At 44.3% G+C, this 18,379-nt stretch overlaps 1 protein-coding gene across 1 annotated transcript in view; it reads left to right on the top strand.

Moving 5' to 3' along the window:
- The window catches only part of CSMD2 (CUB and Sushi multiple domains 2), a 653,956-nt gene that overhangs the window by 628,901 nt on the left and 6,676 nt on the right, over nt 1-18,379 (top strand). The window contains exons 61-68 of the mRNA XM_036829393.1: nt 1,424-1,597; nt 1,925-1,998; nt 4,807-4,918; nt 5,492-5,671; nt 12,877-12,939; nt 14,522-14,683; nt 16,186-16,298; nt 18,143-18,230. Coding sequence (XP_036685288.1) covers nt 1,424-1,597; nt 1,925-1,998; nt 4,807-4,918; nt 5,492-5,671; nt 12,877-12,939; nt 14,522-14,683; nt 16,186-16,298; nt 18,143-18,230 — 966 coding nt within the window. The remainder of the gene's footprint in view (nt 1-1,423; nt 1,598-1,924; nt 1,999-4,806; nt 4,919-5,491; nt 5,672-12,876; nt 12,940-14,521; nt 14,684-16,185; nt 16,299-18,142; nt 18,231-18,379) is intronic.

Genomic DNA, 18,379 nt, shown 5'->3' with positions numbered 1-18,379 from the left:
CTTTACATCATCATTTTTAATGGCTTTAAAGAATTCCCTTGTTATATATGCCACAACTGGTTTAATCTTCTCCTACTGGTGATGAAGTTGGGTTTCTCCAATTTAATCATATTAGAAGCAGTTCTGCAATATATAGCCTCGAAAGTAGCATTTCTTTATGCCTGTGTTGAAGTCCTAGGTGTGAGGATGCTGGGCCACCTGGTGTGCACGTTATACATTTTGACGCATGTTGCCAAACTGTCTTCTAGAAACGGTGTCCCAGTTTACAGTCCCACCAGCAGTTGATGAGAAGGCTTCTTGACTCACACCCTCATTAACAGTTGATATTGCCAATATTCTTAATACTTACCAGCCTGAGGAGTTTAAAAAGATATCTCATTATTTTAATTGGCATCACGTTGCTTCTTAGCCAAATTGAGCTGCTCTCTGTCATCCACTCGTATTTCTTATTCTTTGAGTTGCCTCTTCCTGGATGTGGTGACTTCCATTTGGCTCAGCCTTTAGCTGACTTCTGATTGCTCCATCCAGACTCCGCAGCTTCCAGGGCCAGGCTTCCATTTGATTTCGCACCTGATTGTGAACCTCATGACTCTATGTAAACACACACACACACACACACACCATAGCATAAAGAAGGTTCCTCACGCTTGAAGTGATGTCTTGGGGAACTTGGCCTTCCACAGTCAATTTTTAAAGATACTCTCTGCTGATGCGAATGAAATGGGCACACTCAGATACTGCTCACTGCAGGGTAAAAGCACAGTCTATGGAAAGACATTTGGCAATACGCATCAAGAGCTGCGAACACACTCAAACCCTTAAGGATAGTAAGTTCACTCCTAGAGAATTCCCCTAAGAAAATAATACGAGTTAAAGAAAAGCCATAAGTAACTTTATAATAATAGAAAATGCCTAATGTGAGGGTTATGATAATCATGTTACACCATCTCATTGCAAATTTACGTAGCCAATAAGCGATAATGATGTCATAAACACGGGAAATGTGTACAGATTATCAAGTGAACAAAGCAAGGGTGACAGCACCTGGACATCAGGTTTGCAGCCATGCACAAGTTTCCATACAACTGAACAAACAGTTCAGGGAATGAGCACAAAAATGCAAAAAATGTTTTGGGTAGTATGATGATAGTTTATTTTTTCTCCATGTTCTAGACTTCCTGTAATGTTATTCTGTTACATGGATATGATTATTAATAAGCTTTTGAATGTGGAAAGGAGAGGAAACACACAGCAGCACTGAGGCAGGTGTAATCATTGACCCAGGGCTGCCCCACAGCCAGAGTTCAAGTGGAACCAAGAGGAAAGCAGTACAAGGACCAAAGGCTGGGTGGGGGTTAAGGGGGGCGAACAGACTGAGTTCTAGAAAGCAACTTGGACCTGCCCTTCTCCCTCGTCTTCCCAGCTGTGTTCTGCGGAGATCCTGGCATCCCGGCCCATGGCAGGAGAGAGGACCGAGGCTTCTCCTACAGGTCTTCTGTCTCCTTCTCCTGCCAGCCCCCTCTGGTGCTGGTAGGCTCTCCACGGAGGTTCTGCCAGTCAGATGGGACGTGGAGTGGCACCCAGCCCAGCTGCATAGGTGAGAGGTGACCGGGAGCAGAGTTTCCCAGGTGGTGGGCATCCTTCTTTGGGGCCCGAGATGATGAATCTTCTTCCCTGTCTTCATCGGTCTCATCTGCAAAAGGGGGCGAGCGCTCCTCTAAGCTACTCAGAACCGGAGGTGAAGTAGCCAGAGCGCATGTGCTGCCGGGAATCATCGTCAGCCGGGGCATGACTGGGGGGAGATTCCCAAGGGCAGGGAAGTCAGGGCGTGACTCCATCCTCTATCCTGTATCTGTTTCTCAGAGTGAGCAGGGGCGATGAAAGCCTCCCTGACCATGGTCTGTTTCTTTGTTTTGCAATCCAGACCCCACGCTGACCACGTGTGCGGACCCTGGCGTGCCACAGTTTGGGATACAGAACAATTCCCAGGGCTACCAGGTAACGAGGTCAACCGAGATCGGGCCTGTCTGCCTTCTGTCCCTTCTTGTCACTGTCATCAGTCTCAGAGGACCCAGGGACCTTCCTCAGGACAGCACTAGGGGGCATGAGACCTTGGAAGCTGGAGAGAGAAAGCAGCCTGCTTCTTCAAGCCAGGCTGCACAACATGCCCCCTCAGAAACAGGCAGGCGTTTACACCAACCCCGAGAAGCTGATGTGGAAGAACTGACTCGCGTGTAGCTCCACAGACACTTCCCAGCAGCCCCTCGTGATTGGGGCAGGGACAGAAATGAGAGAGACAGATGGACCCTCTGTCCCCAGGGCACCCATACCCTACGGGGCTCAGACAGGGTGGCGGGAGCCAGCAACTGCCACATGGGAGACAGTCTCCTGCCCAGTGGGCCCGTCCCAGCAGGATACAGGCTCCAGGGACACATCTCAGAATGCGCTTCAAAAGGAAAGGATGTGGACAACCTGGATGGGACCCTCTGAGCAGGAGGAAGCAGGGAAGTATGGGTGTGTTCAAGGCAGGACAATGAACTGGAGCCCCCAATGTGCCCAGGGGATATCAGGGACTAAGCCGGAAATGGCGGGTTGGGATCTAACCCAGCAATGGGATTTATCAATTATTTACTGCCGTGAACTATCCTAGGCGCTAGGAATACAGTGGGAACAAGACAGGCCAAGTGCCTGCTCTACGGGAGTTCCCTGGCTGGTGACAATAAATAAACAAGATCACTTCTGTGAGCAATAGGCACTACACATGGCATAATATAAAAGGGTGTGACGGGGAGTTGCCATTTTAGGAAGCGGAGTGAGGGAAGAGGCCTCCTAAACTTGAACTGTGGCGCCCATGGTGGGAAGGGCCAGCCCTGTGCAGAGCTGGGGGGGTGTTCCCAGCAGAGGCAACGGCCAGGGCAGAGGAGCCTCAGGCAGGGAACTTGGCAGGTTGCAGGACCAGAAAGCTGGCCAGCCAGCGGGTCGGGAACATAAAGAGAGAGGAGAAGGACGTGAGGCCGAAGTGCTAGGCTGGGTTTGAAAACCACCCGGCACTGCCTTGTGAAGTTAAATATTCACACATCCTATGACCCAGAGTAAGCAACCCCAGAGACACTCTCGTACGTGTTACCAAGAAATGAGAAAAATCCTGGTGTAGCCACGGGATGGTTCATCACGCAGCAGTGAAAATTAAGGAACTATATAGCTCCACACAACATGGATGACTGTTAGAAACATAGTGTTGAACGTCAAAAGTGGTAGGATACTATTTCTAGAAAGATTAAAACCAAGAAAAATTTATATTGTTTGGAGATATATGTAGGCATATGTGATAGAATTAGTTTTTAACTAAGCAAGGAAATGAAAAACACAAAATTCAAGAGACCGGTTTTCACCGAGGGGAGCTGAGGAACAGGGCAGGGAAGGAGCACGCAGGTGACAAACATGTCAATGATGTTGTAACCCTTAGGTTGAGTGGTGGGCTCCACTTAAGGTGTCCATTTTATTACGATGATTCACGTCTGTATATGTGCCATATATTCTTTTCTATGCACCAAGTATCACATAATAAATTTTGAAAAGAGAAGGGCATGGGCCAGGCCATATAGGGCCATGATAAGACCATGATAAGCATTTTGGATTTTATTCTAAATGTCATAGGAAACCGTTTGAAGGTGACTTAATCTGATCCATCATTTGAACTATCACTCAGGACCCTGAGGAGAGGATGAACAATAGGGGTTAAGAATGGAAGCGCTTAGACAAATAGGACATTATTGCAGCATCTTGAGAGAAAGATGAGGGTGGGACTGAGCCGGGGTAGCGACCGTGGACATAGAGAGATGTGAAGGGCTCGGGAGGTATTTTGTCGGTAGAACCAAGAAGACTTCTTGAAGGATTGAATGGAGGGGTTGAAGGAAAGAGAGGAATCAAGGACGACTTGAAGTTTTCGACTTGCCCGACTGGGTGGATAGGGGTACCATTTGCTGAACGAGGTGATGGGCGTGGAGGAAGGGAGCGGAAATTAGGTTTCACCTTGCGTTTCAGTTTGCTCCCAGAGGTAACAGAGACACGTGAGTGTTTTGAGCTGGGAAATAGTGTGATCCGAGCTGCAGTTTAGGAAGCTGGTCTGGCAGCATCGTGCCGCGCGGATTAGAGACGGAGAGATGGAGCTGGTGGCCGCAGGGAGTGTCACGTCAGACGGTGAGGGGCTAGTGGAGCAGAGGGAGGGATGCAGGGAGGGTAGCAATTCTGCTCAAGAGACTGTTTACAAAGCATAGCTCCAGATTCTATAGGGGACATGCCCTAAAAGACTTTATAGATTCATGGAGGGAAGAGACACACACAGTAATATTCTACTTTGCACAGTTCTTCACATTTTATAAAATGCTATCCAATCTACCCTCACATTCGAGTGTCACAACATTCCAGCGTAGTGTGGCAGGGCTACTCATCCCAGCTCTACACAGGAAGGCTAAGGTGTAGAGAGTTTCGTGCAGCCTGGCATCCAGTGAGTAAATGTAGATGCCAGAACTCAAACCCAGGGTCTTCTGATTCTGGGTCAGGCACTCAGCCCCCCGCAACAGAATATGATATATCCCACGAGAGTGTTGATCTGGCCCAGGGAACTGGGGGAGGCCTTGTGGAAGAGGCATAATGTAAGCTGCCTCAAGGAATAAATAAGATTTAATCAGGCAGAGAAACAGAAGGGTGGGTAGGAGTCACGTCGTGGGAAAGTAAGCAGTCAGGTGACAGGGATGAAGCATCGCTGGATGGAAGGTGATTGTGGGAACTTCGTCCTGGCCACAGGTTGGAAGCACTGTGATCTTCCGTTGTCAGAAAGGTTACCTGCTCCAGGGCTCCACCACCAGGACCTGTCTCCCCAACCTGACCTGGAGCGGAACCCCGCCCGACTGTGTCTGTGAGTGCAAGCTTCGCCTACAGCCCAGACAACTCCTCCTGGCAACTCATAGTCTCCCCCAGCTGGGCATCTAGGAGATGCTTGAATGCTCTGAATGACAGAGAGCTCACAACTCCTCACTGGGACCAGTATTGGTCTCTGTACCCCTTACCCCTTGGAGCCCCACAGAAGATATTTACACACAGAAGCCTTTCCGATATTTGAAGGCAATTCCTATGCCTTCGCAAAGAAACAGAAAGAACTTTCCCATGGCAGCAAATACTAACAACTACAAGGCCTGCCCTCAGGATGGAAGATTTCAGGCTTTTGACCATAATTACTCCTTTTCCCTCAGGAAAATTGCTGCAGGTTTAGGTTCCCCCAGGGTTGACTGAGCCAATATCCACACGATCTCCATCTTGGCCACTCGTATAGACATCAAGGCTGGGGTGGGGCTGGGGCTGGGGAGGGGATGCTGGATCTGAAAGGGGCCCATAAGGGAAAGGAAGGGGGTGGTCCATCACGGAACAGGGGAGTGGTGGAGAGGCCTTCTGGAGACCCTCGTCTCCCAGCAGCGTCTTCCCTGTCACCCAGCCCACCACTGCAAGCAGCCGGAGACACCGACGCATGCCAACGTTGGGGCCCTGGACTTGCCCTCCATGGGCTACACGCTCATCTATTCCTGCCAGGAGGGCTTCTCCCTCAAGGGTGGCTCCGAGCACCGCACATGCAAAGCAGATGGCAGCTGGACAGGCAAACCGCCCGTCTGCCTGGGTGAGTGTGCCCCCTCAGTGAGCTGGTGGGGGGCCAAAGGGGACAGCTGAGCTTGAGTGAAAGAGGGCCAAAGAGAAGAAAGAAATGCGATTTCCGGAAGCTGGAGCCTGCTTCTGATTTTCTGAGGCGTTGAGTCTAGGAGATGAAACCAGAGTAGTCTAAAGAGGCACAGAGTGAAGCCATCCCAAGTTTTACCTTGCTACCTTCTGCTTGAGCTTAAACACTCTGCCCAGTGTTAAGTATACAGTAGTCAAAGGGTTATACTTAGTCATCAGACGGAGAAAAGCTCTGTGTTCCACTAAACTGGAATAACACGTTACGCATATACGCATATCATAACCTTGATAAAACAGTACCCACTCACAGATCCCTCAGGGTTACCGCGATGTCTCAGACCTCCCTCCCCCTCTTCTTCATTCATTTGTTCTCTATTTATTAAGCATTATCACTGTGCGTGGCTGTGCTGGGCATGGGGGATGGGGACGTGAAAGACACAAACCCTGCCCTAAAGGAGCTCACATTCAGCTGTGGAAGACACACACATTATCAGATATAACAGTACCTTCAGGAACATAGAGATGCACTGAATGCTGTGGGGTTGATGGGAAGGGCACTAATTCAGCCTAAGGGGGAGGGGAGAATCAGGGAAGGCTTCCTGGAGAAGGTAATCTGAGTCCAGTCTTAAGTAAAGAATCCAGCAAGGATAAAGGATGGGTTTGGTGCTAGGATGGCATTCAGTAAGATGTCTCTTACAGGTGCTGACCTCACCTCACCACATTCCAGGCATTGTTCTAAGTACTTCGTGTACTAACTCAATCCTTGCAGTCATCCTGTGAGGCAGGTGTTACTCATATCCTCATTTAATATATGAGGAAACTGAGGCACAGAGAGGTTAAGTAACGTGCCCCAAGGTCACCAGCTGGTAAAGGGAGAGAGCTGAGATTCAAACCCTGCAGGTCTAACTTCAGAATCCATGCTCTTAAGTACTCTGCTGTCCTGCCCCTCAGAGAGAGAAGGCTTCAGGTTCAGAGCCTTTATCAGAGCTAGAATTTAATAATGTATTTTCATTGTATGAATTGTTGTAAATTTCTTTTATTTAGGGAAAGTAATATTTGTGTTCCACAAACGGTAGTGGTATAATTTTTCTTTTTTAGGGTACATTTAACTTTTAATTGTGGTAAAATATACAAAACATAATATTTACCATTTTAACCATTTTAAAGTGTACAATTCAATGGCATTAAGTACATTCACAATATTGTGCAACCATCACCACTATCCATTTTCAGAATCTTTTCATCCTCCCAAACAAGAACTTTGTACCCATTAAACAATAACTTTCCATTCCCCTTGCTCTCCAGCCCCTCATAACCTCTATTGTATTTCCTATATCTATGAATTTGCTGATTCTAGGTACCTCATGTTAGTGGAATCATATGATATCTGTCCTTTTGTGTCTGGATCATTTCACTTAGCATAATTTTTTCAAGGTTCATCCATGTTGTAACGTGTTATTACTTCATTCTTTTTTAGGACTGAATAATATTCTATTGATGGATATACCACCTTTTGTTTATCCATTTGTCCATTGATGAACATTTCAGTTGTTTCCACTTTGGGGCCATTATGAATGATGCTACTTTGAACATAAGTGTACATGTTCTGTTTGTATATATATGTTTTCAATTTTCTTGGGTATGTATCCGGGAATAGAATAACTCAATGTTTAACAGTGTAAGGAACTGTCCAACTGTTTTGCAAAGTGCCTTTACACTTACTTTACATTCCCACCAGCAACGCACCAGGGGTCTAGTTTCTCTACATCATCCTTGCCAGTACCCATTATTGTCCAGCTTTTTGCATATAGCCATCCTAAGTGGGTATAAAGTAGTATTACATTGTGGTTTTCATTTACATTTCCCTAATGACTAATAATGTTGAGCATCTTTTCATTTCTTTATTGGCCATTTGTGTATCTTCCTTGGAGAAAAGTCTATTCAAATCCTTTGCCCATTTTTTAATTGGGCTATTTGTCTTTTTCTTGTTGAGTTGTAAGAACTCCTTTATGTCCTGTTGATTTCTTTTTTCCAGCTTTATTAAGGTATAATTGGCAAACTAATTGCAATATATTTAAAGTATACAACATGATAATTTGATATACATTGTGAAAGGATTCCCACTGTCAAGTTAACACATCCATCACCTCACATATTTATCTTTTTTTTTTTTTTTGGTGAGAGCACAGGAGTTCTACTCTCTTAGCAAATTTCAATTATACCATGCAGTATTATCTACTATAGTTACCATGTTATACATATACATCTTATAACTGAAAGCTTGTATCCTTTTACCAGCCTCTCCCTATTTCCCCTTCCCCCCAGTCCCTGAAAACCACTATTCTACTCTCTTTTTATAAATTTGACTTTTTAGATTCCACATGTAAGTAGTAGCATGCAATATTTGTCTTTCTCTGTCTGGCTTATTTCACTTGGCATAATGTCCTCCAAATTCATCCATGTTATCACAAATGGCAGGATTTCCTTCTTTTTAAGGCTGAATAATATTCCATTGTATATATACACCACATTTTCTTTATCCACTCATCCATCAGTGGACACTTAGTTTGTTTCCATAGTTTGGCTATTGTGAATAATGCTGCAGTGAACATCTCTTCAAGACAGAGATTTCATTTCCTTTGGAGACATAGAAATGGAATTGCTGGATCATATGGTATTTCTATTTTTAATTCTTTTTTTTTATAGAATAAAAATCTCTATCCTTGTATCGGTTTACATTATTATTTTCTTCATTACAGAGAATATCTACTATTCATGTCTGCTCCTATAACAGCAACCCAGCTTTTAAAAATTTCGTATTATTCCTTTACATAATTATACATTAGCTTTGACTATTGATCCTTTACATTTATGATTACACATTATCTATTTTTAATTCTTGAAGGAACCTTCACACTGTTACATTCCTACCAACAGTGCACAAGTATCACATTTATCGGTTTGTGTATATTGAACCATCCTTTCATCCCAGGAATAAATCCCACTTGATCATGGTGTATGATCCTCTTAATGTACCATTCATTTGGTTTGCTAATATTTTCTTGAGGATGTTTGCGTGTATGTTCATCAGGGATACAGGCTTGGAATTTCCTTTTCTTAAAGTGTCCTTGTCTGGCTTTGGTACAAGGGCAATGTTTTGATTCCTTACACTTTATATTTTGTATATCTACTGTAGGTTATGCTTTGTGTTTATCACAAAGCTTACATAACACCTATTTACAACAGTCTTTTTTTAAGCTGATAACAACCTAACTTGGAATGCTTACAAAAGCTCTACGTTTTTACACTCCCCAACATTTTATGTTTTTGATGTCACAATTTACATCTTTTATATTGTATACCAATTAAAAATTATTGTAGTTATAGTTATTGTTACCATTTTTGTCTTTTAATCTTTATACTAGAGTTACAAGTGATTTACCCACTAACATTACAATATTAGAGTATTCTGAATTTAATCATATATTTATCTTTACCAGTGAGTTTTATACTTTCATGTGTTTTTACGTTAGATTTTCACTTCCACTGAAACCCCTGCTGTTTAACCCCTCTATTGAATTTTCCAGGTCAATTATTACGTTTTCAGCTCTATGGTTTCCATTTGGTACTTTTTAAATATTTTCTCTTTGTTGAAATTCTTGCTTTGTGCATTGCTTTCCTGACCTCAGTGAGCATCTTTATGACCATTATTTTGAACTCTCTATTGGGTAAATCACTTATCACTGTTTCATTAGGATCCGTTTCTGGAGATTTATCTTATTATTTGGTTTGGAACATTTTCCCCTGTTGATTCACTTTCCCTGATTCTCTGTGTTGGTTTCTACTCATTAGATAAAACAGGCAGCTCTCCCAATCTTCACAGACCGGTCTCGTTTAGGCAATGAACCTCATCAGTCAGTGCAGCCCAGTCTCCTGGTGCCTCCCAAACCTTTGTGACTGTCCAAGCTGTCGTCTTTATTCCTAGCGGCTCCCAGTAGTTGAGGGTGTACCAAGACCCATCAGTGTCCCACAGAGGTCAGCACCTAGATGCAGGCTGATTAGAAGTAGACTCTCAGGCAACAGTTGGAAAAGTATGCAGTCAGACCCCTTCCAGGGAGAAACTGGGACATGTGCATTTTTACCTGCTCCCTCAGTGTGAGACCAGGTATACTGCCACAGGGGTTTCTACTGTGTCTATTTAAAAACTGCTTCCTTGTTTGCTGTAGTCCTGTGGAACTCATGAACACATGCCCCAAGCCCCATTGGCCTTCAGAGCTAGGTGATTTGGGCACCCATCCCTCAGGTGGCAGCCTTAAAAGTCAGGGTGCTAGATGTGTGGTACAAACTCAGCACTCTCAGGGAAAACCTGGGAGTTGGGAGTCCCTCCTGATTGGATGGTGCCGTGCCAGGGGTGGGGTTTATTTCAAGAATGTGTCTCAGCCTTTCCTACCTGTTTTGATGTGGGTATTTTCTCAGTCACCCAATGTGTAGGTGTCACTCAGCTAGTTTCTGGATTTCTGTCGGAGAGAATTGATCTGTTTTCTTCTGCACATTCAGTGTATCCGTGGGAGGAGGGGAATTCAGGAGCCTCCTATGTTGCCATCTTGGTCCGGAGTCCCTTCAAGGATTCTTTATATCTCTAGAATATAAGACCCTTATCAGATGCATGATTTGCAAATATTTCCCCCATTTTGTGGGTTGTCTTTTCACTGCCTTTTTTTTTTTTAATTTACAGTACTTTCTTTTTTATTTCATTCATCACCTAAAATTTAAACTCCATTTTATCCTGTGTTAATTTTTTTCTTTTTTTTTTCAGGTGTGGATTTTTTTACAGCCTTATTGAGATATAATTGATATACAGAAACTGCACATATTTAATGTATGCAATTTGATGAGTTTGGGTCTTTTCACTTTCCTGTTGGTGTCCTTTTAAACATAGAAGCTTTTAATTTTGATGAACTCCAATGTATCTATATTTTATAGGTTTACTTGTGCCTTTTTTTTTTTTTTTTTTCTTTTTCTTTTACTATCATATTTAAGAAACCATTGCCTAATCCAAGGTCACAAAGATTTGTACCTGTGTTTTCTTCTAAGAGTTTTGGGGTCCAAATTCATGCTATTGCATGCGGATATCCAATTGTCCCAGCACCATTTGTTGAAAAGACTATTCTTCCCTCATTGGATTGTCTTGGCACCCTTTTCAAAGACCATTTGACCACAAATGTGTGAGCTTATATTAGGATCCTCAGTTTTATTCCATCGATCTGTATAACTGTCCTTATACCATTACTGCCCAGTCCTGATTACTATAACTTTGCAGTAAGTTTTGAAGTTGGGAAGTGTAAGTCCTCCTTTTTGCTCTTCTTTTTCAAGATTGTTTTGGCTATTCTGGGCCCCTTTTATTTCTATATGAATTTTAGGAATAGATTGTCAATTTCTGCAAACAGCTGGGATTTTGATAAGGATGGTGTCGAATCTGTAGATCAATTTGGGGAGTATTGCCATTTGAACAATATTAAGTCTTCCAAGCCATGAGCATGGGCTATCTTTCCACTTATTTAGATCTTTAATTTCTTTCAATGATGGTTTGTAATTTCCAATGTACAAGGCTTGCACTTCCTTGGTTACATTTATTCTTAAGTATTTTTTTAATGCTATAATAGGTACTTGCATTTAAAAATACAAAATGCTTTAGATGCAGTTGAATCTCAACTCAACCCCTTACTATAAGACCCTGGGTAAGTCCCTTCACCTCTCTGCCTCTAACAAGTTTCTCTTCTATTAAATGAAGATAATAATGTCTACCTCACCGTTCTGAGAGAAGGAGTAAATGAAATAACATGAATAAAGTGCCTAGCACAGTGTCTGGCACATAAAATGCTTTCTCCCTCTTTGCTCCCTTCATCTTCTAAAACCTAAGACAATAAAGGCATTTTGTTCAGAGGTGCGCCTTCATGGAGTCACTGTGGAAAATATGTCCACAGCCTTCTGTACCCCCGAACATAAGCTGACCTCAGAGTTGGAGACAGTAGGGGGAGTCCCCCCCTTTACTTGGCAACAAGACAGATATTTCTGTTGTTTCTCTGCAAAAGAAGAAAAGACATTAATATTTATTGACTGTGACTTTCACGTTCATAACCACATTTATTTAGCGTAGACCTGGGAGATATGTTTCAGTATTTTCCCATGTTTCAGATGAGGAGACAAGACTCTGAGTGGTGACGTGACTAGTTGAGGTCACACAATCACTAAGTGGCACTGCTGGGACCAGAACCTAGGCTGTCGGGCTCAGGCCCAAAGCCTTCTCCTTTTGCCTTTGCCTGTGAGGGCTTCTCTGTCTTAATATCGTGACTCCAAGGGAGGGAAGCACTCCACTGAAACCCTTACCAGGACTTAGGCACTTTACTTTTGATTGGCGGAAGGCCGTCCTTTGTGCCAGACCTCTGGGGGGAAAGCAGAGGCCCTTCAACCAAGAGTCCTCAGTAGCGGCATTCAGCAGATCTGTGTGCTAGGATGGGAAATAGACATCTTTATTTTCCTTTACCTTTTACTGAAATTTAGCATTTCTTTAATTTAGGATATAGACAAAAACTTGTAGTAGTGTTAGCAATACCTATCAATCTGTCACCAGTAGAGACTGCAGAGATTTCCACATTACACTACAATAGTTATGAATATCACGAAATGTTGTTGGGAATTCCCTGGTGGTACAGTAGTTAGGACTCCGCGCTTCCACTGCAGGGGACACAGGTTCAATCCCTGATCAGGGAACTAAGATCCTGCATGCCATGTGGCATGGACAAAAAAAAGAAAGAAATGTTGTTTATGTTCCTGACTACTTCAAGATTAGAATAGTTACTGGACCTACTACTAGATCCTGTTATTTAATGCAGTAATAAAAAATCACATATATAGCTATATTCTAATTTTTTGCTTAATATTTCAGTGACTATAATTGGTAAATGGATTTCCTTTTAACTCTTTATATCTCACCAGACAAAGTAGTCTACCTCCTGGTCTAAGAGGATAAGTCCAAAGCAATATCTCAAAGAACCCATTGACCTAATGTCAGAGAGCTGGCTATTATTTTTCCAATAGAACATAGACCATAGGGTGAACCTGTTTTCTTCCATTCTCTTTCCCCAGCAGAGGTCCGGCCCAGTGGGAGACCCATCAACACTGCCCGGGAGCCTCCGCTCACTCAACCTTCAGGTAGGTATGGTCTAGATCTTTGGCTCAAGAAACTGGTATTGCTTCCGTCACCTACTTACCCAGAAACATGCACATGAGTTTCTGTGTACCCAATAGGAGGGTGTGAAAACAGTCTATAGAGCAGAACAGATTTCCCCACCCACCTCCCAACCCCAGGCAGACCTCAGGAGGAAGTGAGCTTGAAGGAAGCAGGAACTGCATCCAGAATTGAGAGCCAAAGCCTTCTAGAAACATGTCCTGAGCTTCAAGCTCTGGAGCCAACCTCTTCTGGCACAGGGCTGGCCAGTGTGTGATCAGACACATACACCCAGGTCCTGCCTAGGGAGCTTGCTGGAAATGGTACATTTTTAAGACAAGTTTTGTGCCTTTCAAAGTGTGAGGTCCAGAACTGGGCACAGAACTGCAGGTATGGCCTGACCAATGCAAAATTATTCTAGACTATCATATCCTTTTTTGAAACTTATACTTTTATTTACCGTATTAGCATGTGTGTTATACAAGAAAGAAAACTAGATTTGGCGTCAAACTCAATTAAAGTTCCATTTTGGTCACTGACCAGCTGTGTCCTTGGACAAAGAAACTTCACCTCTTGAGCTTCAGTTTACCTTTTGTTAAAATCAGGCTCATAATACTCTCCTTAGAAAATTATTATAAGGATAAATAACAATTTTGGTTGCTATCATTCATTATATGCTTTTATGTGCCCAACATCATGTGACATACAATCATTCAGCCCCTGACGAGATAAGCAGGACAGCCCCATTTACAGAACTACAGATGTGGCCTACACAGGTGAGAAAGTGGAGACTCTTGTATGTAATCAAACAACTGATAATTGACAGCCCAGATGAGACTCCAGATCTGCCTGACTCCATTAGTCCATGTTCCTATCTTATGACATTGGTTTTCTCTCCTCTCTTTTTCTCTTTCTCCATCTTTTTTTTTTTTTTTAAATACATTTGATTTTTTGGGTTTTTTTTTTCTTAACCATATTTGCTTATTTATTTATTTTTATTTTATGGCTGTGTTGGGTCTTCATTTCTGTGTGAGGGCTTTCTCTAGTTGTGGCAAGTGGGGGCCACTCTTCATCGCGGTGCGCGGGCCTCTCACTATCGCGGCCTCTCTTGTTGCGGAGCACAGGCTCCAGACATGCAGGCTCAGTAGTTGTGGCTCATGGGCCTAGCTGCTCTGCGGCATGTGGGATCCTCCCAGACCAGGGCTCGAACCCGTGTCCCCTGCATCGGCAGGCAGACTCTCAACCACTGCGCCACCAGGGAAGCCCTTTCTCCATCTTTTCAACCCCTTCCCTCCTTTTATTTTCTTCTTTCTTCTAGTTCGTTCCCCTGTCCCCTCATGTTCTCTTTTTTCTTTATCCACTTTCTTTCTCTCTCTCTCTTTCCCTCCACCCATCCACTCTGAGACACAGAGCATCACAAGGAGGCCAGAACACTCCACTACCTCCTGCGTGTTAGATGTTGGGGAAAACAATCTCAGGGAGTGAACTGGGGTCAATCATCAGGTGGCCTCAATTCTACCAGCACACGTGACAGCCCCTCTCACATCTGTTTCTCAATTCCTCTAGTTCCTGGGGATGTCTTTGCCAAGAATTCCCTATGGAAAGGGGCCTATGAGTACCAGGGGAAGAAGCAGCCAGCCATGCTCAGAGTGACTGGTTTCCAAGTCATCAACAGCAAGGTCAACGCCACCATGATTGACCACAGCGGCGTGGAGCTGCACTTGGCTGGTAAGGGGCAGGCCACCTCCGGGAAAGCCTGCGGATGGTATGGGTGATGGGCACATGCTCTTCACAAGAACGAGTCTACTGTCACTTCCTTGTACTATCTTGCAGGGCTAGTCTGGTAGGCAGGGGAAGAGGAAGTGTCTATTCATCTTTGTTTACATGATAAAAGCACCACAGACTAAAGGGAAATGGTTAGATGACAAACATTAATGAATTGAACATACAAAGAACTCTTACAAATAAAGAAAAAAGAGACGGATATCCCTAAAAACTGAACCAAAAATAGGGGCAGAGAACTCCCAGAAGCCAAAGTACAGACAGTTAATAAACAAATGGAAAAATATTTTTCGCAATAATCAAAAAAAAGTAAACATAAAATGTCACTTTCCTCTTATCCCACTAAGATTTTTTTAAGCAATAAACTCTGGTGCTAGTCCAGTGAAGGTACTAATGCAGTGCTGGTCAAAGTATAAAATAGTATAGTTCTAGAAAATAATGTGGCAACTTGTATCAAGAGCCATGAAAATGACTGGCCCCATTAATTACACTTCTACGAATTTTTATCATAAGAAATAGTTATAGAGGGAATCAAACATTTACCAATAAAGAATGTTCACATTACAGGGCTATTTCCATAACATAAAACCTGGGAATAGAAAATTGTCTCAAAAGAAATGGATATATTAATTATAGTATGTCTGCTGGATACAATATTATGCCAGTTTGGGAGGAAATACACCTACTACAATGCATTTAAAATGGGACTCCAGTTTTTGAAGGAAAAAATTATATTCATAAGAAAGAAAATTGGAAGTAATTACACCAAAATATTAACAGTGGTTATTTCTCAGAAGTGAGATCAGGAGTGAATTTTCTTTCTTCATGCATCTCTGCATTTTCCAAAATTTCCCCAATTTTCAAATTTTCTATAATCAGAAAAACTGAATATCTTAGAAAGCAAGTGTTTATTCGAATAGATGAGTAGAACGATGGATGCATGAGTGAATGACTGTACACATGAATACACAACCCCACATGCAGTCACAGCCACTCATTCATGCACACACACACAAACACAACTAACGTTCATATTCAATTGCTCTAAGCCATAGTCCTAAACACATTCACACACTCCCATATACGTGCCCTCATGCATTCCTGTACCCACTGAATTGTAAGCACACCCATGCATTAACTGACCCCGTAACATATACAAAATCCAATTCCCTTTATTCTCACACATGCCTGTGTAAACAGGAGCACAACCACAGGTCAGTAATCCAGTTGATTATTAACACATATGCACATTCTTGTGTATCCTCACATTCAGCCTGTACAAACTCACAGGCCACACCACACTTACCTAACTCCAGCTATACATGGGATGTATATACCAACATCTACACGTGAAATCCCACTCAGACACACACCCACAGACCCACAGACTTGGGTTTTGAAATTTTCCTAGATCTTTCAAGTGTACCCTCTGAACTTTCTTTTCCCAGGAATTTACAAGAAAGAAGATTTCCATCTCCTCCTCCAAGTTTACCAGGTTACAGGGCCTGTGGAGGTCTTTGTGAATAAGTTCAAAGATGATCACTGGGCCTTAGATGGGCATGTAAGTTCAGCAAAACCTCACTCAGTCCTTGCCCTCCCTGTGCCCTTGCCCCATCCCTGATTCCCAGATCACTGGTAGGGAGGAAGAGGGGAGAAGTTGGTAACTCTTAGGATCAACATGGAAACTTGGGAGGAGGGTTTCTTTGGGGCCAGGACTAAGAACAAGGGAGTCCTCATCTGCTAGTGAAGTGAGCAAAGGGAAACATAGCAAGGGCCAGGAGGCTGAGAGTCTAAAGGTCAGTGCATCTGAGCGAGATGAAGTAGGTTCTGATGTGTGAGCGGAAAGCAAGAGATTGGAGGCTGGCAGTACATGAGTAAATTCAAGCAAGTTGAAGGTCACGATGTGGTGGTGGGAGCTGGGAGAAGGTGTTGAGTCCCAGATGCACACTGAGCGTCTTCTCACATCTGAGGATGCCTGTTGTGGGTGACTGAGCACAGCTTGAGACACCAGGAGCTGGGAGAAAGGAGACAACTCTCTTGCATTCCCTTGTGGGAAAGACTTGTTCCATGCAAAGGCATTCTTCGGGTGGAAGTTCTGCAGTGACACTCCTCTGTGCATACCTTCCAATCTCACAGGCAGGGGAGTGGAGCGGTCATCTGTCACATCCTCAGCTTCCCTGTCTTGGATGATTGAAGCTAGAAGCGGAAGGGTGGGAAGGAGGAAGAGGTCACGGGGCCAGAGGAGCAGAGAGCTCAGGCGTCAAGGTGGATCCTCACGGACAAGGCTAGCTGGTAGAGGGCTGTGGGTTGAGTGACTTTGCTGATAATCACACGAGAAGCAAGTGGTTCTCCGGGGGCTGGTACATGGGGTTAGTTCCTCGGGATTCTTGAGAGTATTCTATGGATCCCCTCGGGTATCCTGGTCCTGGCTGGCGTCAATAGTAATAGTCCAAAAGCTGTGCCAGGACAGCAGACCCCATTGTGCTGGGAGGATGGCCAGAGGGGAGAGAACAAGGGTAAAGCTGGGAGCTGGAGCTGGAGTGTGGACCAAGGGCTACGTGTAAATGGCGCTCTGGAGGGCCAGGAACAGCCGGAGGGGCTGCCTGGGACTACAGCCAACAATCGGGCCCACTTCTCTGTCACCCAGGGTGTGTTTGGGGGGACAGGAGCGGGGGTCAGCCTAAAGCACAACAGACAGAGGGCTGCACCTGGGGATGGAGCATGAGTCGGAAGGAACCCCGGTAGCACAAGCATCCTCAAAGCAAGCACGCCCTCGGCCGAGTGGTCCCCAGCCCACAAGTTTGCGTGTCTGTGTCTGGTACACGAGCATCACAGAGGCAAGTACAGACAGAGCGAGGAGGAGTTATGTCCCCAGCTACCCGCCCCCAAATTAATAGCTATTGGAACTGGGATGAACTTTCCAAAGTACGTTCAATCTGCTAGATACATTTTAATCATGGTTTGGTTTGCTCCGCGGTGCTCTAAAACTCAGTTTTTCATCACAATAATAATAGCTAACATTTACTCAGGGCCTATTAAGTGTTCTAAGTGCTTTACCTACATTAGCTCATATAAATCTTCAGAGCAACCCTATGACATAAGTACTGTTATTGTTCCCATTTTAAAATGAGGAACTGAGGCACCGACAGATTAAGTGATTCGACCAGTAGAAATAAAAATGTCTCCCTCCCTCCTATGAGCAGTTGGAGCCCCTGCCCTATCCCCAGCACCTCGCCATTGCCTGGGTGTGGGCAGAGAGCCGATGTCAGTGGAGGTGACAGGCAGGCGGGTGACCCCAGCTGTTGGCACCGTGTACCTGTGGGCGTGTCTCCGGCCTGGCTGGCCGGGCCTCTAGCTCCTCCCGGCGTGCCTCCCATCTTACTCTGTCTGCTCCCGCCCTCACAGGTCTCCTCAGAGTCCTCCGGAGGCACCTTCATTTACCAAGGCGCTGTCAAGGGCCAAGGCTTTGGGCAGTTCGGCTTTCAAAGACTTGGTAACTAGCGTTTGTCCCTGGAGTGTAAGCTTGAGCGGGTGGCGGAGGAACTTGTATGTTGGCATGGAGGGCAGGGGTTTGGTGAAGTTCAACAGTCCAAGAGGGGCTCTTAGCCTCTTTTGCATCAGGGACGCCTTTGAGATTTTGAT

Source organism: Balaenoptera musculus, chromosome 1 (assembly GCF_009873245.2).
Source record: "Balaenoptera musculus isolate JJ_BM4_2016_0621 chromosome 1, mBalMus1.pri.v3, whole genome shotgun sequence".
Lineage (NCBI taxonomy): Eukaryota > Metazoa > Chordata > Mammalia > Artiodactyla > Balaenopteridae > Balaenoptera > Balaenoptera musculus.
This window is presented reverse-complemented; position numbering and strand designations above follow the sequence as displayed.